Source organism: Rhopilema esculentum, chromosome 7 (assembly GCF_057945365.1).
Source record: "Rhopilema esculentum isolate cy_ngs chromosome 7, ASM5794536v1, whole genome shotgun sequence".
NCBI classification, from domain to species: Eukaryota; Metazoa; Cnidaria; class Scyphozoa; order Rhizostomeae; family Rhizostomatidae; genus Rhopilema; species Rhopilema esculentum.
Window position 1 is genome coordinate 10,951,865 of NC_142821.1, and position 24,980 is coordinate 10,976,844.

General features: G+C 35.1%; 1 protein-coding gene across 4 annotated transcripts in view; it reads left to right on the forward strand.

Moving 5' to 3' along the window:
* Positions 1–24,980, forward strand: part of LOC135683932 (uncharacterized) — a 36,289-nt gene that overhangs the window by 9,995 nt on the left and 1,314 nt on the right. For 3 of the 4 annotated variants that reach the window (XM_065199338.2, XM_065199337.2, XM_065199336.2), the window contains 30 exons: positions 1,370–1,896; positions 4,168–4,576; positions 4,860–5,055; positions 5,227–5,313; positions 6,461–6,559; positions 7,188–7,229; positions 7,953–8,056; positions 9,277–9,325; positions 9,715–9,822; positions 10,357–10,638; positions 10,857–10,914; positions 11,121–11,204; positions 12,175–12,242; positions 12,945–13,033; positions 13,507–13,588; positions 13,904–13,987; positions 15,389–15,457; positions 16,174–16,317; positions 16,889–17,122; positions 17,286–17,414; positions 18,085–18,191; positions 18,740–18,872; positions 19,316–19,389; positions 20,150–20,267; positions 20,441–20,531; positions 21,717–21,787; positions 21,947–21,982; positions 22,770–22,846; positions 23,198–23,376; positions 23,938–23,975. In XM_065199338.2, the coding sequence (XP_065055410.2) occupies positions 1,370–1,896; positions 4,168–4,576; positions 4,860–5,055; positions 5,227–5,313; positions 6,461–6,559; positions 7,188–7,229; positions 7,953–8,056; positions 9,277–9,325; positions 9,715–9,822; positions 10,357–10,638; positions 10,857–10,914; positions 11,121–11,204; positions 12,175–12,242; positions 12,945–13,033; positions 13,507–13,588; positions 13,904–13,987; positions 15,389–15,457; positions 16,174–16,317; positions 16,889–17,122; positions 17,286–17,414; positions 18,085–18,191; positions 18,740–18,872; positions 19,316–19,389; positions 20,150–20,267; positions 20,441–20,531; positions 21,717–21,787; positions 21,947–21,982; positions 22,770–22,846; positions 23,198–23,376; positions 23,938–23,975 (3,868 nt within the window). Of the gene's footprint in view, positions 1–544; positions 1,178–1,369; positions 1,897–4,167; positions 4,577–4,859; positions 5,056–5,226; positions 5,314–6,460; positions 6,560–7,187; positions 7,230–7,952; positions 8,057–9,276; positions 9,326–9,714; positions 9,823–10,356; positions 10,639–10,856; positions 10,915–11,120; positions 11,205–12,174; positions 12,243–12,944; positions 13,034–13,506; positions 13,589–13,903; positions 13,988–15,388; positions 15,458–16,173; positions 16,318–16,888; positions 17,123–17,285; positions 17,415–18,084; positions 18,192–18,739; positions 18,873–19,315; positions 19,390–20,149; positions 20,268–20,440; positions 20,532–21,716; positions 21,788–21,946; positions 21,983–22,769; positions 22,847–23,197; positions 23,377–23,937; positions 23,976–24,980 lie in introns of those variants that run through there. The other variant, XM_065199339.2, reaches the window with a different exon arrangement.

The window sequence follows — 24,980 nt, forward strand, 5'->3', positions numbered from 1 at the left end:
GGAACCCGGTCTGAATCTGCAACTGCCGCCAATTCAGGCCCGTTGGAAGCTGAGTGCTGGGGGCTAGAGCCCCCCAATAATTGTCAAAACTGTAGTATTTTTCCTTTATGACGGTGAATGAGAAGGAATACAATGGGCAGCCTCCCCAATATGAATTTCGTTCCGACGGCACTGCAGTTAGTTGTACTGCTCAAACAACGGCATAGGCTACGATATAGGATTGAAAATTTAACATCCATAACAAATGATTTTGCAAAAAGTTTTATTGTTTTGCAAAAGTGGGGGCATTGCCCCTGGCCCCATAACAAATGATTTTGCAAAAAGTTTTATTGTTTTGCAAAAGTGGGGGCATTGCCCCTGGCCCCTCTTTCTTCGGAGGCCCTGGGGAGAGGGGGGTAAAAAACTCTAGCCTGCGCTCACATAAATACGGTGCTTTATAAATTTAAGAAGAAAATATAGGGATTTCTCAAGATGTTTGAAAGGTCTTTAGGGAGCCCTTCAAGATGTATGAAAGGTCTTCACACAATACTTTTGTCTTTGGAATTGAAAGTACAAACTTCTGGAGCTGTTTTAACTACTTACACTACTTACCCACTTGCTTGGGTTTATGCTATCTGTTTGTTTGTTTGTGCCTGAGTGTGAGCTTGCACATTTCTCTCAATACTGTACAGGTTTTGCATAGCAGCTCATTGTTAAATGATGGCACAGTAAGCCAGCGAGGTTTATGTTTATGGGTAAGATCAGATGAGAAGAGTTTTGCATGGCCTATTTTTTCCTCAAGTGGCTTTTCGTCAAGCAGAGTGCGGGGCTGTTTTAAGGAAGATTAGCCTCAGCTTTAATAAAGTGTCTGTGTGCGTGCCTTTGTTTGTTTCTTATGGTAGTTTATCTTTCATAGTATCTGCTTTGTTTTTCATAAGTATTCTGTTAATGTTTGCGAGAAAGAAGTTAGTTCCACTACATCTTTTCCTTCTGTTTGTCAAAGATTACGTCATTACCTTGCCTCGTATTCCTGTAGGTTCAGGCCTAGACAACGTATTGTGTTCTTGGATTTCTGATTTAGCCTAGTTGAAAACAAATTTATATGACAGCAATTTATGGAAAACTGAAGTCCAGCAGATCTTTTGTGTAGCTGAAATTTTTGTGGCTTTAATTGACAAATCCTATATTGTCTTTAAAGGTACGTTAAAACAACACCTATTTGCAGTAGGAGGTATTTAACTGTGTCCACAAAATATTGCTGTAGGCCGCCGCTTCCTGACTCAAGTGGAATCTGTGGGCAATATTAGGCAGTAAATGCAGTTTTGAATATCAGGAAGATAGTTTTAATGGTCTATTTCACATAAACTCATGGAATAATTGTATTATTTAGGGCATTTTCTGCTAAAGGATCGTTGAATGCCATGAGTGGCCTACCAACTCCTTCAAAATCAAAGTCGAAAGTCGTGCCGAGGGGGCATTCCTCCGCCTCCAAAGACGATGCTGTTAATGGCAGATCATCTGGTATGTCAACTCCTGGTGCAATGTCAAGAGAAAACTCCTTTACAAAATCACAACTGCCTGTTATGAAAAGAGAGTCTTCCATTCCGAACATGAAACGAGAAACGTCGATACCAAAAATCACTCGTGAATCGTCAACCCCCCAGATGAAACGGGAATCTTCAATTCCGCAAATTAAAAGGGAAAGTATAAAAACGCCGTCAAAACAAACTCCTACTCCTGGAGCAGTAAAAAGAGAAGGTTCTTTGTCGCAGATTAAGAAACCAACATCCTCAGTTGTAAAGCCAAGGGGCGTATCAACTGACTCAGAAAATTTAAAAATTGGAGACCGAGTAAACATCACAGGAACAGAAAAGAAAGGGGTCATTCAATTTGTTGGAGAAACAAGGTTTGCTAAAGGTCAGCTATTTATGTTTTAGCGCCTTGATAAAAAGTATCTAGTTTCACTGTAGTTGAACTATTTGATCAGGGGCCAAGAGATCACTATATTTTGTTTGCCAACAGTCATTATGTTATTCAGGGCTGTAGTTTTGATAAAATATGCTGTAGATATCAATAGTAAATTGAATTTTATTTATTTTTGAAAACTGTATGCCCATAGTTCAAGGGTGCTAGCAATGGACAGGGGATGGCTGTTGACAGGGGGCACATTCAATTCAAGTGTTATGGCTGCTTTGAAAACATTTTAGACCTACTTGGCTCCATAGGTTTCTGGCCTGACATTTTGATAATAGGTACATTTATTTAGCTTTGCTATCAAAAAAGTGCTTGATATCAAGTTCAATTCTCAAGTTTTAAATCTAGACATCAATTTTGTTAAGAAGGATTTAGGTTTTTGGCTTCAGAACTGCCACTCTGGACTAAATGGCCTGATGCATGTATGCACAGCATTGTTACCTGAAAGAAATAGGACAAGAGCAACCTAGTGGTGCGTCTGTTATTGTTTGGCTGCTATGGCCTTTACTTAAATGGGTTAGCAGTTTGCCACCTAGTAGTCACAAGTTTCAACAAATTTCCCCATCAAAATATTATTGAATGGTGAAGTAATTTAATTTGAATTATTTTACCAAATACTATTAAAATTACAGTATTTATCAAGAATGTTGTTCCATTCTTCCTCTCAGGTTACTTTTGATCTGTTTCTGGGTATAAATTTTCTGCTTTCTTTTGGACATTACCCAATGTTTAATCTCAGATGAATGTCTGAAAAAGTACTTAGTTTGATATGTTTCCGCTCTTTTGTGCTATTTTCAATGGATCAAGAGTGCTTAATAAAACACAGCCTTTGGTCCCATACATTGGAGATGTTGTGAAATAGTCCTTTCTTGAAATAACAGAGCAAAATTTAGTCAATATTGACTGGGGTACAACCAAATGAGCTCGCCTACTTTCCCTATCAAATTAATGTTATTGAGCCTTGGAGCAAGCCAATTTAACAGTAATCAATTATATAGTAATCAGTTAACAAAATTCAGGTCTTTCACTGGCCATAAGCATTTCTACAGGAGCCTTTGTGACTGTTGATCAATATTCAACATTTTCTATTTCTATTTTCTATTTATTTTGATGTCATCATTTTATTTGTGATTTAGATCGGATAGCTATCAGTTATCTGGCATTTTTCCAGTTTGCATCATGCAAGTACAATGTTGTATTGCAAAATGAAAAAAAGCCTGTTTATGATTTGATGACTTCAAAGATGATAAGATTATTATCTTAAAAAAATCTGATAAAAAGTACTATAACTTGAACTGTTGTTAACCTGCACATTACCTCTGTTTTTAGCTGAACAGAGTTTCAGTCCAATTTTCTTAGGGATTTGTGGAAATTCAAAACCGTATTGTGTGATTTCTGCATAAGATGATATTTCAAAATTAATTTATTTAAGGCAAAGATATTTTGGAGAAGATAGGTTCAAGAAAGGACAGTGGGGATTAAGGCAATGGGGGGAGAAATATAAAAGGGAACAAATGCAGAAATGGGGGGGAGATTCAAAATTTTTGTAAAAACTGAATTTGATGTGATTGATGACGTCATGTTCTTGCTGTTAACAATTTTTTTTGACAAGACTATGCCACCTCCACTGTTTTGCAAAAATGTTTATGGTCTTAAAATGATAAGTAGCAAATGAAGAGTATGTTCCTGAAATCAAGTAAGGCTTGGCCTGTACTTTCCCAGTATATTGCAATCATTTCCTGCCTAAAAGGAAAAGGGAGAGGCTGCGCTTCGGAAGCTGATAATTTTTTGTACAATAATGAATTGAATTTTCACTGCATATTTCTTGGTTTTTTTTGAAAAATTATTTTTACATTAAAGCTGACACCATTTCATCGATAAATATTTGCCTTTGACTGTACTGTCTCTGTACTGCAATATGTCAAATAATTTGTCATTTTATCATGTGTTGTCTTTGTTTTAAATATTTCTCCCTTCCTGGCAACAAATTTTGTAGTGATCACATGTTTTGATAATGACCTTTGGTTATGGCTGTTTCCACCCAAGTATTCAATTTTACAAATGAAAGAGAACATCCCCTGTCATACTGTCTTGCAAGAAGTTTTATCTTTCTCTTTTGAAAGATGGATATTTTTTCCTGAAATTCTTCTAAGCAATACCTAGACATACCATTGGGCTATTCAATATTTTGATTATTTTCTTTCGCTTTCACAGGTGATTGGGCAGGGGTTGTTCTTGATACCCCAGTTGGGAAAAACGATGGAACAGTTGCTGGTATTCGCTACTTTCAGTGCCAGCCAAATTATGGGGTATTTGTCAAACTCGAAAAGCTACAGAAGATTGCTGATGTCAGAGATCCAAACTATAGGCCTCGTGGCAGCATTTCGGCCACTCCTGCAATAGAGCGAACCAAAGCAGTAGAAAGGACAACTACCCCAGTCAGAACACCAGATAGCACAGAAATCCCAAAAGACTTGAACGTGGGAGACATTGTATCAATAGGGGATACTCGGACGGGTGTACTGCGATATCTAGGGGAAACAGGTTTTGCGAAAGGGATTTGGTGTGGGGTTGAATTGAAGGAACCGGTTGGCAAAAATGATGGCGCTGTTGCAGGGACAAGGTGATCTGCCATGTTGGAATAATATACAACCTCCAAGTTTAGGCTTATTTGAATATATATCAAACTCGCTCAAAACTTTGTATACAATAGTTTATCTCCGGGCATGCTCACATACCGACAATACTCAACCTACACTGATCAAATGATAATTTGAAATTACAACATTTGTAAACCACTAACAAACACGACTCAAAAATCACAACTTTTTATTTAGAGATTGCTACATGACTCAATGATACTTCAACTTTCTGTTTTCTGACTTCTAAAATTGATTCCTCGTTAGGTATTTCCAATGTGATCCAAAGTACGGTTTGTTTGCCCCAGCACACAAGGTTAGAAAGATAACAGATGGGCCTACTGTCTCTACTCCAGTTGTTGCTGAAGCTCCAACTGTGGCTGCAAGCGCAGCCGCGTCGCCGCCTGAAGTTACCACAACGCCGACAGCAGTGGTGGACGTTGTCAGCCCAAAAGTAGAAAGTGTATGTTCCGCATTGTATTGAAGTTTTACCTTATATCTACATTGTTTATCGATATTCCATTGAAACGTGCTGACATTCTGGATCCTGCTTTGTTGTTTATTTTGGTATCCAAAGTAGGTTGTGCCAGGAGTGTTTATTGCTATGAATTCACTATGTGTGCTTTTTGCTTAGGTTACTACCGCCCAGTCAGAAACACCAAAGACTTCACATTCGGATGCTCGCGACCCTGCAATTACGTCACAGATAGCTTCTTTACAGGTAATATTTCCTTATAGCGTTTAAAGAAGTTGCATCGAGATGACATCTATTTAAAGGTTTTATTTAAAAGTAAAAAAATAAGAAACATAACATTAAAGATAAAAAATTAACTAAAGGCAGACTTGAAGGGTCTGTGGCTTGAAAATGAATGAGAAATTTTTTCTTAATCGAGCCAACCAGGCTATAGATTCTGGAGAAATATCAAAGTTGTACTATTTTTTGCGTATTTCATCCAGGAAAAGGAATTTTTACTTAAATGATTTCTATTTTTTTCATTCTACGTAGTTGTCATAGGATCGATTTTGGAGATAAATTGTGCTTAAAGATGGGTTGTTTTGCCATTTAAATATAAACGAGACAGGCCTCTTTCATGACACTTTGGGTTTTTAAGATAAAGAAACCTTCATAGTTTGCATGAGCAAACAATGGGGCGTGGCTAAAAGAAGCAAGGAAACTTCCGAGATCCTAAATTAGAGCAAAAATGAATGAGTTTCATGTATGTGGACTAATTAGAAAGCGTGGTTTTCGCTTTCCAATCTCAAAGATTAACTGGCCAATCTCAATCCACAGTTCTTTTTGCTCTATCGAAGTCCATGTTTTGCAGTATTTAAGTTCCTTAAACCCTCCCAAAGGATTTCATGTGATTTGTCTGTAGACTATCGTATCACGTGGGTTCAGCTTTGCGCCGAGGGATTTTTGAAACACAGCCTCTTTAAGAACGATATTTTGTTTGCGTTTCTGTCGATATATTTGACTATGCTCAGACTTGAAATTCCAATATTATATATCAGCAAAATACTTATACGTATTGTATTCATAGTTAATATCGTTATGATATGATGAAAAAATATAAATATTATTCAGTGCGATACGGTGTGCATCAAGGCACAGTAAAATATTATGTTATTTCATGGTACAATGCAAAGGTGTGATCTGGTGTGATATCTTGTGATAAAATGCAAGACACTGCATTTCTAAAGATGGAAGTTAATATCGTTATGCAATATCCATGTAATATCTTCAACTTAATGTAAGGTGATATATTAGTTTTAGAATTATTTTGCTATTTTTAGCTTTCATTGTATAGATGAATCAGTTCCTTCGCAAGAAGTTAAGAAAATCATGACCCATCTGTTTTCAATTTCAGCTTCAGTTACAAGATCGTGAAAATGAAATTAAGGGCCTACTCAAAGAGCGAGAAATCGACCGCCAGGAAGTTACCAACATTATGGGACAATTTCAGCAAGTAGGTTATGTTTAATTCTCAATATTTCGATAATGTTGGAATAATAAATTTTTTTTGCTGAGAATAGTGGTGTAGTAAGTGTTTCTTTCCGAGCCTCTAAACTATTCTAGGCAAAATCTTAAGTTTTGTTTTCTTTTAAGCCATTTCGTATTAGAAAACTGATTGTAGTTTCAAGCGTTTTTTGGGCAAGGCCGGCTAGATGTTTCCTGAAATTTCAACAACCTCATTATTACTAAACAGATTTTTCTATTCTAATGAAGTCTAATGAAGCAATTTACAAATAATTTTTTTGTGGTACAAAGTTTGGAAATGGCTTTGAAAAAGGCAAAAACTTTAAAACATAACACAAAGCTTTTCGTCTGACACTCGTCAGGGTCTAAAACGTCAGAACACAGGTCAACAATTCTACGCTAGGAAATATATATACCCAGCTGTTGATCGCAATAGGCCAGTCAGAAATGCACATGACTGTTGAGGTTGCCCTATCAGTGCCGCTTGCCTACTAAAAATATTAAGTCACAATTTGGTGGTAAAGGGGTTTGTCAACACATTGCAAGCTAGCCGGAATTTATCTCGTGCCACACTCCTGTGACGGCCGTGGTTATGACACTTATTCAATTCTTTTCAGAGTGAAAACAAACTTACGTCTCTTCGAATATCTTACGACAAGGTTAGTTATTTTTGGATACCTTTATTAAACCATCCTTTTTTCCATCATTATACAATTCAGGATTCTAAATCAAGCATGAACAGAACTGATCTTGATCCGATCGTTAAATTTTTATTCTCTGCAATGCAATGTCTCAAATTTCGTTGATCGATGCCTTCTCAAGTTATTGAATTCTTTTGATATATATTTATATTTTTGTTTTGCAGAATTTCATACTTTTAACTTTAACAATACTAAGCAGCATTTCTTTCATTAGGCATGTAGGCCAAGTAGACACCTCGCCAATCTATATTTAATATGGCTATGGCTAATACATTGTTTTCAGTAATGCATTCATAGTTACTAAGTTACACGATTGATAATACATAACTCAATAAACATAACATTAAGTTAAACCCTATTTATAATCATTTATGAATCTTATTGTAATCGTGATTAAATATCAACAATCGAATATAAGCATCAAGGTATAGAAAAAACGAATTATTTAGTTTTCTGTATATCTACAAGAACATATCTTTCAAAATTTGAAAATGTAATGTTATCGATATTTTAAAGTTAGAATTTATTAGACAGTCAAACGAAACCCTCTGCATGATTAGCTACGGAGATATTTCGAAAATAAAATAATGCACAGATATTGATGTTTTGCAAATTCTTCCTTCCCCCCCCCCTTTTTTTCTCACCACTAATCTAATTAATGTTTTTTGATAAACGATTTAGCTTCAAAGAGACAACGATGAAGAAACAAAGAGGCTACAAAGTACTCTTTCGACAATGGAGAAATCTAAGATTTCAGTTGAAACTGAGCTGGAAGAAGAAAAAAGGTATGTCTGGAGGTCAACTTTGCAAGCTCTTTTATTTCAAAAAGAATATTTTCACACAGAAGGCGGAAATTACGAGGGGTAGAAGGGGACCTAGAACTACTCATGTTTTTTAAAGAAAATGTGCGACGTTGCGAGCAGGTAAATGAGGTGATTCAGCATGAAAAGGAATTCGTCATTTCAAAATGTTAAAATCGCTAGAGATAATTGTCAAAAAGACTTTTTAAAGATTAGTCTAACACCCACTCCCAATAATATCATGCTGTCCCTGTATTTTTGTCAGAAATTATCGCGTGTCTGAACCCCATCAAAATAAATTAAATATCGGCCACTTTTTGTTAAAAAGTAATGCTCAATCAAAGATCTCTACTGAGCCAACGTTATGATACTGGAGGCCTATTTAATTTATTCATTTAAAAGATTGCAAAACATATATTACATTCTACGATACTTAAAAAATTACAATACTACACTACATGAACGATACCATGGGGTGCAAAGACAAAGACTACCCTATGACCAACACATAAAGTAGTTTAAGGGAAATTTAGGAAAAATGTAATCAAACTAAGAATTTGGTTGATTGCAAATACAATGTAAAACGAAGAGGATGCTGATATTGGGGGGTTTGCCGCATTGGTGCATTTTAAAGCTATCTGTAGCACGAATGAATCTGAGGGTTGTTTCGAGTAGCTTCTTTTTGATGCCTATGGTTAACCTTTCATCAACATACAGAATGAATTTGAGCAAAACTTCATTACAGACAGGAAAACCAAGGGCTTTCAACCTGTTTAAAACTCAACTGCACCAAATGTTTTTGAATGATAAAAACTAGAAGCAGTAAAACTGTACTGAGTAAATTAATTCAATATTGATCAATTGTGGCTGTCGCAGTTGATTTCATCATCACAGCTTTATCGTTGTCAATATTGTCTGCGCCCTTAGTGACCTTATATTCTCAATTTTTACCCCGGGATTCATTTTTACTTTCATTTATTACTCTTTTTTCTTCAATTTTTTGAGGCCGCAGATTTGAAGGGCTTCTGTGAATTGCCAAAGCGCAGCTTCCAAAAAGAAGCAATGTATTTTAGAATTATTATTTCGATTGTTATTGACACCAAACATAGTGTGCATTTTCTAGTCTAATTTTCTCATGCTGTAATAAAGCTAAAACATTATGCCGGTTTTTGTATTATTTTTGAGATCATTTTCATCCTCTTTAGGAAGCTAGAAGATTTGCAGTTTCAGCTTGAGGAACATATCGTGACTAAGGTAGGCCAGAATGACATCCAACAAGCAATTTAAACCTTTTGTACTGCACAATATCATGATAGGGCAACTTAATTTCATAATTGATTGGCTTTTACACTAGCAAATGGCTATAAAATTTATGGCTATTAGATACAGTTTGCCTACATGGTCGCAATATTTGGCAGTGTAGATGCCGTTCTGGCATCAGTATTAGCTTGTAAAGGTAATAATGAACTAATTGTCTAGGAGGTAGCATCTTTTAGGCCCGCAATGGTTATTGGAAAGGAATAACAGAAAATTTAGTTGCTTTATAAAATTTTCTTTGTAAGGGCCTAGCTTTCTTTGTGTATTGAATACTTTTAGGGATTTTGAGACAAAAAATTCACATAGTTCGCATTTTATGAAATCAGGAATTGTCATCTGAAGCAGAAAAGGAAGAATTGAAATTGATGCAAGAAAGAATTGCAGCTAAGGAAGAAAGTATGAGTTTAATAAAGGAAGAGCTCGAGGCAGCAAAAGTGAGTAGCGATTTGTTATTATCATGAAAAGATATGTTTTTCCTTTTCTCTATGTAGAATCCGATAATAGTTTTCAGTATCGTGATCAAAATTTTAAAAAACAAAAGGTAAAGAGCCCCCCGCCTCCTATACTTCAATGCTTAACCTCGAACTATCACAGAACGGTTTGAAGATCTTGAGCATAAAGACTATGATGGATGGCTTTAAACCATCCGATACCTTGGTCAGTGACTCTTGTTCTTATGGCAACGTTAAATTGATAGGGAACAACTGCTCGAATCCTGATTCATAATGATTAATCGCCTATGGGTCACGCCGAAGGTATAGCTCGATACATTCTTGAACTGAATGAATCTCTTGCAAGTGTTGAAGGCAAAATCATTGTTAAATCACAACGCAATGTTGGAGAAATAGTCCTAATTTTGTTAGTTCAAGAACTGAGTCATCCAATACAAAAATGCAAGAATCCAGCATTGAGATATATGGTTAAGTATATTAATTTAGGCCTGCTCTAACGATCTTTATTGATTGCAGCAAGCAGAAGATGAATGGAAAACCAAGTACAGTGACTTGGAATTCATGCTTGCTGAAACAAACGAAAAAGAGATCCAGTCTACGCAAAGTTTGACTGTGCTGCAAGGGAAACTGAGGGATTTGGAACTGTTATTGAACCAGGCGAAGGAGGAATCTGATGACCAAACATTGAACCTTAGGGAGGAGCTTTCAAAGAAAGATGAAGAAATGAACAATTTTCGTGAAGAATTACAAGGGAAAACGACTAGGATTGGTGATCTGGAGTTTCAAATTAAAAAATATGTAAATATCATCATAATCAATATATTACATATTATCAATATACCCTTTTTATACTTTCTTATGTTTTATTGATAATTATACTTTGTTGACTTTTCGATACTTTTATATGTATATTTCTGTTTGGAACTATGATTTATGCGTAGTTGGTATCAACACTTGATATGTAAAAATGTTCACTTGAAAACTTTGTCTTAAGTTATTTTTTTCTAATTTTGCAGAAGGAAGAATTAAATGAAACAATTGAATCGAAAGGGGCATTAAACAAAACAATTTTTGGTAAGCTGTAAACTATGATACATAAACTTGGAATACTTTCTTCGTCAAAATAATTTATCAAATGATTTTTCTAGAGGTTTACTAGTAATTTCTTGAATTTACTTGTCTTTTGTTATTATCTTGTATTTACTTGAACTTATATTTTTTTAATCTTGTTGTTATTTGCATTTATATTGCTAAGTGATATGAAATGTTTTTCATTTCAGACTTAAATGCTAAAATCCAGTCGAAGGATAGTGAGATAGCCTCGGTTCAGTCAAGCCTCGAAACAGTGAAAACTGAAACCCAAGGCAAGTTTGTTATATATCGATAAATCTTAGGACTGCACATGTGACTTAGTGTAGGGAATTTTGTGCTGCCGCGAATCTTACTGTAACAGCTAACTTCCTGCCAGGATTCTCTTGGAATGCCAGCTACATCTGAGAATAGTTTGTTTCGAAGACATTGAAGCGCTAATTAATGTATTTTGATTATTAATGTATTTGTTGCAGAAGCTAGATATATTTTATTCAAGGCGAATATATTCTGCTTATACTTGCATTTCTTGATGCTAAATACCTTGATATTTGGTACAGTAAAAACCCGCGTGTAAGAACCTACTTTTTTCGGAGTTTGGCAAAACAAGTTCTTGTATTATGGGGGTACTTATCGACAGTTTGGGCTTGCAGGTTCTTAATTAGGCCCTTAACTTCTATGGAGTAGATGTTATTGTTGATTATCAAAAAAAGCATTATATCTGGTCTGTTCTTCATTCTAAATATTTGATAGTGTACCAATGTTGCCAAAAGCCCACTAACAATTGACCAATGATACAGTATTGTATATAGAATGATAGCAATAATTGTTTCATAAAAACAGTTCAAATTCAACATACATTTTGCTTTTATAGTTTTATTTTAACAATTCAATTTTCTGTCACCTTTTTGGTTTGTGGTAAAAAGGTATATAAATTAAATGGTTAAACACCACTATAAGAACTTGTTGGAGATTGTTTGGCTAAACTGGTTCTTATATTTTGGAGTATTAAAAAAGCAAATTTCTGCTAGAAGGTTCTTAAATCCCTAGGTTCTTACACGCAGGTTTTTACTGTATTAATCATTCAATTAAGCCATGTCTAAGCTTACTTTGTTCATCTATCTTATCTTGTCTTGACCGGAGAGTTTTCCTTTTTGCCAAATTTTGGCCCTTCAGTTATATTCCGTCTAACATGCATACACTTTGTTTTCAATGATCGTAAACGTTTGAAAATTGCATTTATAGAGACAAGATCAAAGTTGAAGATCGCAGAATCAAAGGTTGAGAACTTAGCTACCGAAAATGAGAAACTCGTAAGTTCTGTTTTGCGTTTGCGATTTTTTCCCACTTGCTTCAGGGGATTTGTCTTTAACGCCAAATACTTCAGCTTGCTAAGACTATTGTTATTTGCAAGTATGTTATCGATAGAAAATCCATTACATGATATTGTCCTTTCAATAGAGCTTATCGAGTACCGAGGTGTGACATCATTTCTAAATTGTAATATGTAAACATAATATGCAAGAGCGGCATAAAATAAATCTTAATGTGCAAAATCATTTAGATATGTTCCAATTGGGGTAAGATAAGGCCAATGAAATATTTTGAGTTTGCCAACGGATGACTGTGCCTGGTTCATAAAGTTTTGAACAAGTATCTGACGAGAAGTAAGTATGTATCAGCCACCGCGAACGTTTAGAAAAGTGGGGAGGTCTAAAAAAGTTGGGGGCAGGGCTAAATTCAATAAAAAGAGGCTTTACTGGTGGTTCATTTTTAAATATATTGCAATTTTTGCAAAATGCGGGGAAATGGGGGGGGGGGGAGGAACTAAAGCTCCACGGTTTCTGTTTATAAACATGATTCCAATCTATTTTCAAGCTTTTCTATGTTTGGCAAGTTTATATTTAGTTGAATATTTTATTCATGTGTAAGCTGCATCATTCAATGATATTTGTTCTCGCTGGTTAAGGTATCCAAAATGTTTTTGAGATGTATGTTACAATCGTTCATTGTAGGAGGCCCAAGTATCACAACTGGCTAAAAGCTCAGGTGACACGTCATCTCAAGTCAATTATTTGAACGAAGAACTTCATGAACTGAAAAAGTAAGAAAGACGTTTATTATTTTCTCAATTTTCTTTAATATCAGGTTATTTATCTTCACAAATGCGGTACTTTTTTTATTTTTATGTTTGTTCAATTTTATTTATTTTTTTAACAGTATATATTTTTACAACTTTTTGAAATTATTTCCCCAAGATTTTTTCTGCATTTATTCAATTGTGTTCTAAAAATGTTATGATTCGTCAGCTCTGTAAAGATTTAAATATATGTAGAGATACACCTGAATGTAATAAGATATAAATCATAAGAATATAGTTTATAATATGTTAAACTAGGATTTTATTGATGCAAACAAGCATTTGGGAAAAGAAACCTTCGATTAGCTTTTTTTATATTCTTTAGATTTTGAAAATATGGTCGTAAACGATACATTGTTATCAGCTATTTAAAAAACTATTAACTTTTTAGATTGATACCAATCACCCGCTATTATTTTTGCTATTTTTATCAACAGGAAATGTGCTACTTTGACTGACGAAAAATCTGCATTGAATGTTCAGGTTGAAAGTTTACGTGAGAATGGTCAACAACAGAAGGTACTTAGTTTCAATTTTTCCCATATATATTGGAAAAATTTCTGTCAATATGAAATTCAACTCAAAGCGTGAAATTCGATAAGATTTAGAGCATGTTCGTATTAAAGTTGACATCCGCTATTTGATTTTCCCGCTATCTTCAAATTCCTATTAAAACCGAACCTTTATGAGGCTCTGCAGGCTTCACCTTAGGCATAAATCTTCAAACTAAGATACATATAGCATCTCTTTCCATACAATAAATTCGTGCATTAGGTGTGAATTCGTGATTGAAATATTACTGTAGGGCTCATTAGGTGTTTCTCTTATTTTCAGGAGCTTTCCGATAAAGAAATCGAAAAAATCAGGAAAGAAAAAGAAGAGGAAGTGACGAAGTTGCAGCAAGCTGCTTCAGGCCTGGTATTTATTCCCTGTACATTTGATGCCGTGTTTAGTTGTGGGTTCATAGCAAACCGCACGTCTCTGCACTAATCGAGGTCTCAAAAATATCTCTGTTACAGTATCTCTGTTTTCTTAGGCCGCAAGAATTTAGTCTTTTCAAATTTTCTGTAATTATTTTGTCTATGAAATTCACTATGTCTATGATTTGTCTATGATTTGTCTATGATTTGTCTATGATTTGTCTATGATTTGTCTATGATATGATAACTTACAGTTTTTATCAGCAACCATAGCAATTGTATTTACAAAACCATATGGTCACTTTCTATCGCTGTTAGAAGCCTTGATTAATCACATATTCAAAATTCATAAGAGTTTTTTTGAAGCTAATTCTAATGTGAAACAAGATAAAAATCGCTGATAAGGACCACTGATAATCTAAACTTTACGATTCTAAAATGTACTTGCTGATAAAGATTTTGTATTTATTCTGTTCTTTTGATGTAATTATGTTTGGTAAGATTTGTGTGTAAAGCAAAAAAGTTTTCTTATAATCGCATTAAACGTGAAGCTGCAATTAACAACAGAGTAGCGGCCATTTTCACATACCAAAGTGTGTATGGATGCCTTGTTGTTATCGTCATATTTTATTTCGAGAAAAATGTGGTAATATGTTGTCTAATTATTTATCATATGATAAAATAAGCTTATCACTTTCGTAAGTATTACAAGCATACATGAAATGATACTGCAACGTTTGTCTGATTACCATTTTTGGTACTTATGACTTATAAATGGCTTTGATAAAAGCAAACATTTAGTAAACTAAAGCTTTTCGTCTGACACTCTTCAGAGTTTAAAACGTCAGAACATAGATCGAAAACTCTACGCTAAGAAGAATATATACCCAGTTGTGGATCGAAATAGGCCAATCAGAAACACGAGCACATGAAACACGAGCCTATTAGAATGTTACCAGTGGAGTCCTAAGGTGAAAAAGAACTCCTTTTGTCTACACAGTAGCGGTTTTTTCGTGCTTATGTAGATAGATTCTAAAACTGCCAGGTGGAACGACGATCATGCTTTACCAATAATCCGAAACAGTCGCCATTACAGTTTTTTGCACAATCTGGGTTTTCTAATAAATGCTGCCCGATAGCAGAATCGTAGGTTTTAGTTGTAATTTTAGATTTGCAAGACCGAGGTGGCTGTTCTCTTTTGGGGATGGGTTTTTGGGATGACTTATGACTTACTTCAGTTGAATTTCACCTAATCCCATTCTTTATGTACTCCGTATTTGAGATCCCAGGCTTCTCAAACTATTCTTGCCAGAATCCATCTGCATAACACCAGTCTCTCTGCAAAACTACGTGCTATTTTTATCATTAAATGTGATATGTATAATTATTCAAATCATAGGAAGATACCATTGCAAAGTTAAAGGAAACCAATACAAGTCTAGAGCAGCAGATACACGATCAATCTACGGTTGGTTTTCTTACAGTTGTAATATTTTTCGTTTGCCTTCGGTTGCCTATAGATGCTCATTTGTACCGTGAAACTAAAGCCTCAACTATTGCTTTAGGCACAATTGCTTTTCGCAGTAATGAAATGAATTTACCTTCAAATTTGCCGGCAAGTTCATCGTAATCTACGACGGCTGCTAATATCCCGTTCTGGAGCATCAAAATTACAACATATAATGCAAGTTTCAAATCCAAATGTTGGTTGTAGCATGAAATTATGTGTTAATGATGGAACGATGAATGAATCTAGCACTGTGCTTAAATCAATTTTGGATTTTTGAACTAATCAGAAGCTGATTCTAAGGTTAAAAAATTCTGATATATGAAAGTGGCAACCTTTCTGTGTCTGTTGAAAGAAGACGAATCTGTTTGTTAGAATGAAACAGCGCACTTGGCGAGCAAGTCTGTAAAGAGAAGCTTTGTTAATAATTAAGTATTATGGAATGTGACTTGGCTAACAAATTAGCTACAAATGGGTTAGAAAATGTCACTGTTTTTGTCTTTCAGTAAATTTTGATCACAATTTTGAAATTTAACAAATTTTCATGTAAAAAAATTTTAATACTCTTACTCTAAGCTTTAATCAAATTAAAATTCGTATATTTGCATTCATATACCTAGCCATCTCAACCATCAACTGACCCTGTAACATGAGACGTTTTTTCATATCTTTTGCAGAAGCAAAAGACTTCAGACGACAAGATCGTGGAGATATCAAATGAGTTGACTAAAATAAAAGAATTATTGAAATCAAAAGAAGACGAATTGAGTGTGGCTTTAAACAAAGTTAAAGAAAGCGTGACATCTGTTAATAATCTCCAGGTATCCTTCATTTCTTTTTACTATTTATTATTTGCATTGGTTTATTATTCAATGCTTTCTTTATTCGCGTTTGTTTTAGCTAACCGCTAGGCGTATTTACTAAAGTTAGTTAATTGCATAGATTATTCGCCAAACTGTTTTCTCTCTCGTAAGCTGAACTCATTTATTATATTCTTAAGCCATCCGCGTTTTAAGTTATCAAATTCAATTAGCTGTGAAACATTTAAAAAAACTGTTTTTAGCAATTATGATCTTTGTATCTGTGACAAGAAACGACTGAGGGGTGGAAATTTGTTTGAGGAAAAGTTAGTAATCTGGTCGATTTCAAGAATCATCTTGCCTGATGCCTACCGTATTATCTGGACTGATGAAAAGTCTTCCCCTGGGGGGGGGGGGGAGGGGGAGGGGAGGCAATAATACTGTCCCTTTTATCTATAAAGATCTAACAATATTTGCAGTAATTCTCTGAGATGGTGTGAGGGGATAATTTTTTTCAAATAGACTTTTTTTTATTTTGTTGATTTTTGAAGTGTGAAATAGTAATGTAACCTCTTTGGATTTGTTTTCTTAGGCCTCTGTCCAAGAGTTTCAAGGGAAACTTGATCAAAAAACAAGGGAATTAGAAGCGCTGGAGAACTCAAAGGGAAATGTTGATCAGAGATACGCAGAAATTGTTGCTGCGAGAGATCAGTTGAAAACAGAACTCGAAGCTGTAAGCAAAGAAAGAGAAACCCTTGCTAAAAATATCGAGCTCTCTTCAGCGGAAAATAAGAAAATTACAGAGGAAAGAGAGGCTCTTCAGAAAGTAAGAATATTTGTATCGCCTTTGCAATTTTGTAGTAAATTTTATGCTAAGCAAAAGCAAATTTCCTGAAACGTAGTTGTTGTGTTGTTTCTATCCTGTTTAAACGGGTTTTGCATGTATAATTTATTCATCTGAAGTATAAGCATATGCCAATAAATTGCAGAGCTCAGAAAGCAAAGACGCGATCATCGGCAATCTTGAAGCTGAGAAAAAACGAATCGAAGAGCAAAATGCTGCTTTGGAGAAAGAAAAAAACGATTTGAAAATCAATGCAGATGGTCTGCAAAGTCAGGTATGCAAAGAAAGGTCGTATATAGTTTTAAATTAAAAATGATTGGTGGCTTCTATTTCTCACATATCACATATATTTCTCCATTCGGATTAAAAATGTTTTGCGATCATGCCCTTCATATTACCCTAAAATTCATTTCAGAATATTTTTTACGGACATTTTCTTGCAATCGTTTAAAACGTTTAAAACCATTCCTAGTCCTCAGGGCCATGGAGCTATTCTTTCTACACAATTGAATTGGTTTTTTATTTTATATGTAGATTTCTAGTCGAAATTTCCCTGCGTTGAGGGAACTTTGAGAGCACTTTAAAGTGTTGCTTGCAAAAATTACAAGTATTTGCAGGTTTGGTAATTCAATGAGATAGTTATTGAGTCGTGTGAATTCGTCTTTGATTTTTCACTGCTACGCACATAACTACAATCCTCGCAAAGCATACCACTAAATTTCCATTACCACACCCCCCCTCCCACCCCCACTCCATCGCAGCTTAGAAACTGTGATTAGGAAATTTTTATTCTTATTTGATTGCAGAAAAATTTGGCACATCAAACACATGTTGATAAAGCATAAACCTAAAGATATTCAAAAATTTTTCTGGGGAAGGGGCATGCATGAAAAGTTTAGAGAAGTTTTTCGAGTTTTTAACTTTTTATCATCTTTGGATTTCAGTTAGCGCAAGCGAAACAAGATGCCCAGAAATACAAAGACCAAGCACAGCGAATGCAAGGAGATTTGAGCCAAGGGTCCGATGTGGTAGCAAAACTGCAAAGCGAGTTGTAAGATTCTTACCTTCATACCTTCATATGCTGCTTTATGTGTTTTTTATATTATTTTTATTATTTAAAAGGTTTTTGTCAAGATTCATATTTTATTTCTTCTACCCTTGGACCACTTTTGTAATATTGTAGTTCCCCTTCCCAATCTAGTCTTTCCTATTTCTCGGTTAATATCAGCGGAAGTACATTGACTACATGATAAAAATCTATTTTTCTTATTTTTCTTTTTCTAATTCTTTTGTTTTTGACCACCCAGTTTGAAACTATATGTGAAATGATCGGCATTTTATAAGCATTATACGAATCTTTACATTTTATGATCAGATTTTCAAAAAACAGCTTTGATTTCTCCACTACTTAACCACCTTGTAACTGATCTTGTCATGAAATTTGGACAGTTTAAGATAGAACTTGTTTCGAAAATGTCTTGTAAGTAATACTTTTTTAGAGGGCTATCATCAGAAAACCGTTGTAGGTACAATTTTGTCCCTACATGATGTCACACACTGCTTGTCAAATAAATGGTTAATTTTATTTGACTTTTACAGGTCGGCAACAAAAGACAAGCTCACATCGTGTTCTGAAAAAATTTCACAATTGGAGACGGCAGAGTTTGAGTTTGAGAATGAACGCATAATTCTTAAAGAGGAGAAATCTAATCTCGAAACAGAGAAAAATGAGGTGTTAAAAAGACTTGTATCTGATGATTTGTATAACATTTTACCGATGTAAACCTCTCAAAATATTATATTATGTATCAAGAAAGATATACTCCTTTGTTTAAAGCCCCTCTAATTTACGCCAATGTGATGCTTTGCTAAATGAAATAAATGTAACTTTTTAGTGCCCCTCAAGCAGACAATCCTGGTACTTAAGGTAGCTTTTTGGAAAACTGTTTATGTAAGAGGGCATAAGTTTTACTAGAGATTTTAGCAAATCAGTTGTGGATATAACCAAGAAATCGGGGTAAGGACTTTTTCACAACTTTCTTCTAGCCCTAATCCCTCACCCTTACAATGCGAAAACATTTTAAAGAAATGGAATAAATGCGCAACAAACTGTCTTGAATTCCTTTTTTGTTTCTAGCAGCAATTTTGAGTCCATTTTCCTTTGTTCATTTATAGTTACTGCTATCAAAAGGAAGCTTAGAGGCAACTGTTCAAAAACTGAAAGCAGAGAAGGAAGATTTGATTCAACGGTAATAAGTTGACAGTTCTCTTTTGTCATTAACGAACTCAAATCTAGGTACTTGAAGATGCTCCTCACATGCAGGATAACATCCTCGCGTTATGCTTTCTTGTTTTGACCTTTAGACGACCTTTTCATGCATTTGAGGTAATGTCAAGCAAATTTCTGACAGTAACGAGGACCTTTGACCACCTTCGAACACTCATTTAGGCCGAAAATTCTTCCTTACGGTCTTATTTTTGTGCAAATAACCTCCATACTGCTGATACCTCTGTATTAGGGTCAAATTAGGGTCAGTATACCTGTTTCTGTTGTAATGAGACTCTTCTGTAAACTGTATAAAACATTTACCCTCCTCCAATGTGTGTGTATAAAGGCAAATAATAGCTTTGGGGTATAAAACAGGACGGTTTTTAAGAGGCAACTTCGAGTTTCACGCATAATGTGATCGTATCAGGTAACTGTTGCCGGGATTAACTTAAGTAAAATAGTCGCCTGATGATCGAATCAAGCTTGAAACTTGAATTTGCAACTTAGAACAGTCCTGTTCTATACACAAAAGCGTGTACAGCTCTGCCTCAAGCGCTATATGACAGGCCGGCAAAACAGCAATGCTCCTTAAAAATACTTATATATGTATTTCCTATCGTTAATGTTCTCGAATATAGAATGAAACATGCTTGTTAGCAGCTGAAACATCACTGCCATCATTTTGACACTGCTGATACTACGCATATCACATTCAGTGACAAATGGTGCTCTTTTTTAAGGGAAAACCAAGCAAAGAAGGTTCTAGAGGACGATAGGTTGCAGCTTCAAAACACAATCGAGTCTTCCCTTTCACAGCTACAAATGAAAGAAGGGGAGCTGTCAAGCTTACGTGTCAAAGTAAGTTATCACCATCTTTGTATCTACCCAGGACTCAGTAGAAATGCTTACCCAAAACTAAAAACCCGTCTATGCCTTTAATTGCTTGATTTATTAAATAAATTAGCTATTTGCTTGACTTTCTCATTTATGTGAATTATGCTTCTTTAGACAGGTGAATTTCTTTATTCTAGAACCAAAATCTTGAAAAGAAAGTAGCAGAACAGGATGCTTCTATAAAGTCATTGCAAGAAAAAGTTGTCAATGGGGAAATTAAATCTGCAGGTTAGTTGTGATCGTCTCTTAAAATTAGCTTTTCTTATACTTAAAGACCCAAAAAGAGCTTTCCCATGCGAAGAAGTTTCTCTCCTGTCATTTTGCTTTAGAAACTGGCTTTATAAAATTATTCTGATATATATTTATATGGCAGTTTTTGCACTGTACAGCCAGGGCCGCTAAGAGGTTTTGGAGGCCCTGGGGCAATACAGGAAGATGAGGCCCCTTGCGAACGAAACAATAGAAAGTGTTTGCTGCTACGCCCTTTAGATTAGCTTAGACTCATTCATTCGTTTAAAATATTTAAATATTTTCCAGGCATAATATTGTAACTTTGATTGATTTTGGCTTTGGAAAAAGCAAACATTTGAGTAAACTAAAGCTTCTCGTCTGACACTCTTCGTAGTTTGAAACGTCAGAACATAGATCGAAAACTCTACGCTCAGAAATATTTATACCCAGTTGTGGATCGAAATAGACCAATCAGAAACACGAGCACATGACTGTTGAGGTTGCCCAATCAGTGCCGCTTGCCTATTAGAATGTTACCAGTGGAGTCCTAAGGTGAAAACGAACTCCTTTTGTCTACACAGTAGCGGTTTTTTTGTGCTTATGTAGATAGATTCCAAAACTGCTAGATGGATCGATGATCGGGCTTTACCAAAAATCCGAAACATATCGCCATTATAGTTTTTTGCACAATCTGGGTTTTCCAGTAAATGCTGCCCGATAAAAGAATCGCAGGTTTAGTTGTACTTTTTAGATCTGCAAGACCGAGATGGCTGTTCTCTTTGGGGATGGGTTTTGTTTCTAATGCTAAAAGGAACATGTTGTTTAATTCTATCCTCCAATCTTTGGGTAGTGCGTCCTACGTGGCCAGAATCACACTGGCACGTAAATTCATAAACAACGGAACTTTTTTGTGTGGTAGAAACGCAGTCCTTTTAAATGGATGGAAGGGAATTTGATTGATTTAATTTTAAAACGAATTTTATTCCTTTATGAGACCCCCTAGACCTCGAGGCTCTGGGCAATTTGCCCCCTTGCCCCCCCCCCCCTTGTCTCCTTCTTGGCGGCCCTGCGTACAGCTCTCATTTAAAATAGATTTGTACCTCAAGCATCTTGTCTATCAGTTCTCATTTGACTACGTATCGACATATATATGATAATTGGTTGCTTTTGTTCGATTTTTAGCGACTAATGGAACCGTTGAACAAACGGTAGAAGATTCTATGAAAGAAGAATTGGACAGCAAAGATAGTGAGGTGAGCACTGCTCCTTATTTCTCCATTTTTAGCTAAATCGTGAACTTCTATGTTGATGAATGGAGTTCATAGAAACACCAGTTTTCAATAGTTTTTTTTCTGTCAGTTAACCCAAAGGTCCCATTCCATCTTACTCTAAAGTGTTTTTTTAATTTGTAGATTCGATTCTTGAATTCCCTGGTTGTAGACCTACAGGTTTGTTTTATGTTTTCATTATAATATTTAAAGTTTTTCAGACTGTTACATTAGTACACGAAGCATAAATATTTCCATTAGATCCACTTGCTTAAGTGATCGCATTTTCGGACATGAATGAATATTTATAAGGGTCTTATGGATTCAGGATGGATTATTTTAATTTTTGTAAGGGTATTATGATATTTTGAGCCAATACGTGCCTTTGGTTATGACATTTTCTGTAAACAAATTGATACCCGAATTATTCCAAATGGCTGCATAGTTTTTCTCTGGCTTTTCCTCATATTGGTAAAATTCTTCAAAGAACTGATAAGAGTATATTGTTCTAAGTATCGTACATAGCAGAATCTTCTCGGGTATCGATGTATATTTTTAAAAAATTGACAAGTTGGGTATACGCAGTCCTTATGGACACATAACCTTCATCTCACTTGTAATTCATTCTATCAAAGTGTCTTTCCACAATCCTTAACAATAAATTGTTTCTTGCCTCGCAATCTCTTTCAGTTGAATTCATGAATTTTCCTCAGAACAATGTTGAAAAATATTTTTATTTTATAAAGCATCCGAATATTTATAACATCACGCACAATTTTTTTTTGGCGGTAAAAAGTTTGAAAATGGCAAACAATTTTCAACGTGCTTTAAGTTTTTCTTTTTGAGTTTTTCTTCTTAGTATAAAACATCAGAATAAGGTTCGAAAAGGACAAGATGATGCAATTTCTTCAATTGATGTTTCATTTAATGAATAAAAATGTGTTAATTTCTTTAAATTTCTTTTTAGAATAAATGCGCAGCAGCAGAAAAGAAAATAAAAATTCTGGAAGCCGGGGACGATGGTTTTATAGAAAACTACGAATTGTGAGTATCAAACAATTATTTCCGTTGTAAATTTATTCATGAACTTTAATAGAGTAAATTTTCTAAATAATCCTCAAAAATGATTTCGTGATAAATCCTTGATTTAGTGCTCTACGCAACAGCACAATGTCTATCAATTTTGATCAGTATTCCACGTTGACGAAAAAGTTTGATGACTCCAGCATGTCAAGATAAAATTTCATCTTTTTCATATTAAATCTTTATTAGTTTATAGATTGACTCTTTTTTCAAAGCCAGGGTTTAACATCTAAATCCCCCGTAAAATAAACCGATAGATATCGCTGTTAATAGAAAAGGCCCCTCTAATGAAATTATTATCATCTATCTTAGAGACAACGATGAATCGCCTATGAAACCGGGGGTCAAGCAAAGATTATTTTGCGACATCTGTGATGAATTCGATTTGCACGACACGGAGGATTGTCCAACGCAGAGTAGCACGGATGACATTGGAACACAGTACCACGCTCAAAGGGGAGAAGAAAGGCCTTACTGCACCACTTGCGAAGGTAATTTGAGGTCGTTTTCCGTTTTAAGGCCCAAATAACCAATCGGCTATGGACCCCACGTAACCCTACCAGAGGTCCATGGAACATCTAGCTAGTCTTTCCTCTTTCTATTCGTTCCGTCCCTTTATCTTAGAGGAAGTGAACCACTTTGTCAACAAAAAACAATTGCAAGAAGGAAAATGAACTGCTATTCGAGTTCTTGCAGCAATCTAGAAGGCCCATTTATCTTTGGAATGGAAGCACTCTGGCTTTGCTTCGTTGCAAGATATGTGACCCAGAGTTTGAAGATTGAAATAAAAACATTTCATTCTGCTGACCGATGAATTAAATGGCTTCTCTGGCCTAGTCCTTGTTGATTCTAATATCTTCGTCAAAACCCTCCTGTTCTTATGAGTTCCTTTTGCTTATACGAAACGAACTACAGAATAGGTTGTTAACAAGTAAAACCTTGATCACTGTGTTATGAAAATAGAGTAATTTGACACAAGTAAAAATGAAGCGTAAATGCGATTTTTCAGTTACATATCGTGTTTTTCATTTCAAATATTTTTTCCTTTAAAGTTTTCGGACACAAAACAGAAGAATGCGATGACGAAGAGGTAGGACATTAATTTATTCTTAAAAAACCTTCGAAATTCAAAGGCATTCGAATTACACACTTTCTTCTCTGATTAATATTGGATATAAGGAACCTTTCAATATTAAAACAAAAAGGTTCTTTTGTGTTATCCCAAGGTTAAAAATCACTACAGTTGATTCATTGTTACATTGCTTCTGGTAATACTTTTTTAATACGACTTTTTTACAGCTTTAAATTTCAGTAGAGATTATCGATTTTTATGCAACAAAGTAATTTGAATAGGAAATTACACTCCTTCGACAAAGATCCCGCTGCAGAAATAGGTTAAGTACCCTCTTATGGATTCTCCTTTATTGGATAATATCTTTATCAAAGAAGTGTGGCGAAGAGAAAAACGTTCGTTTATGTTTCGTTCGAAAAACGTTCTTCATCATCAAAAAATGCCTTAGTGTTGAAAGTCTTCAGGACCTGCTGAAATTGATATCGAAAAATTCCCCTATTTTATACGAACAATTTATAGAAAAAATGATCTTCAAATTGGTCAAAAGGTAAGAACAAATAAAAAACAAGCTTGGCCTGAGCTACTGTGAAATGTAATTTTGAACAACGTTTTCTCTCAAAAATGAGGAGTTTTTACCATCTATTGGTGCTTTTTCTGCAAATTTTCGAACTTGTTGGCAAATAAACTTTGTCACACACTTTTGTCATTGAGGTCTGTAGCGAAACACCTCCCTGGAGCGAAATAGCCAGCAATTGCACTGCTTACACCCTATTAATTTTAGAACAAATTAAGACAACCCAGCCTCAGATTTTCGAAAAAATCAAGAACAGCCAGCCTGAACCAGCCAGAGAGTGTATCCCTATGACATAACCCCCTTCCTCTGGTTAGTATGTTGATAAGGGTCCTGCAGCATATTATGCGTCGTTGAATGAGACGTGCTATGATTTGACTTTATAATCATCAAACTCTTTCATCATTAAAAGTAATCCGATGTTAAAAATACATCACAGATTTATTTTTTAT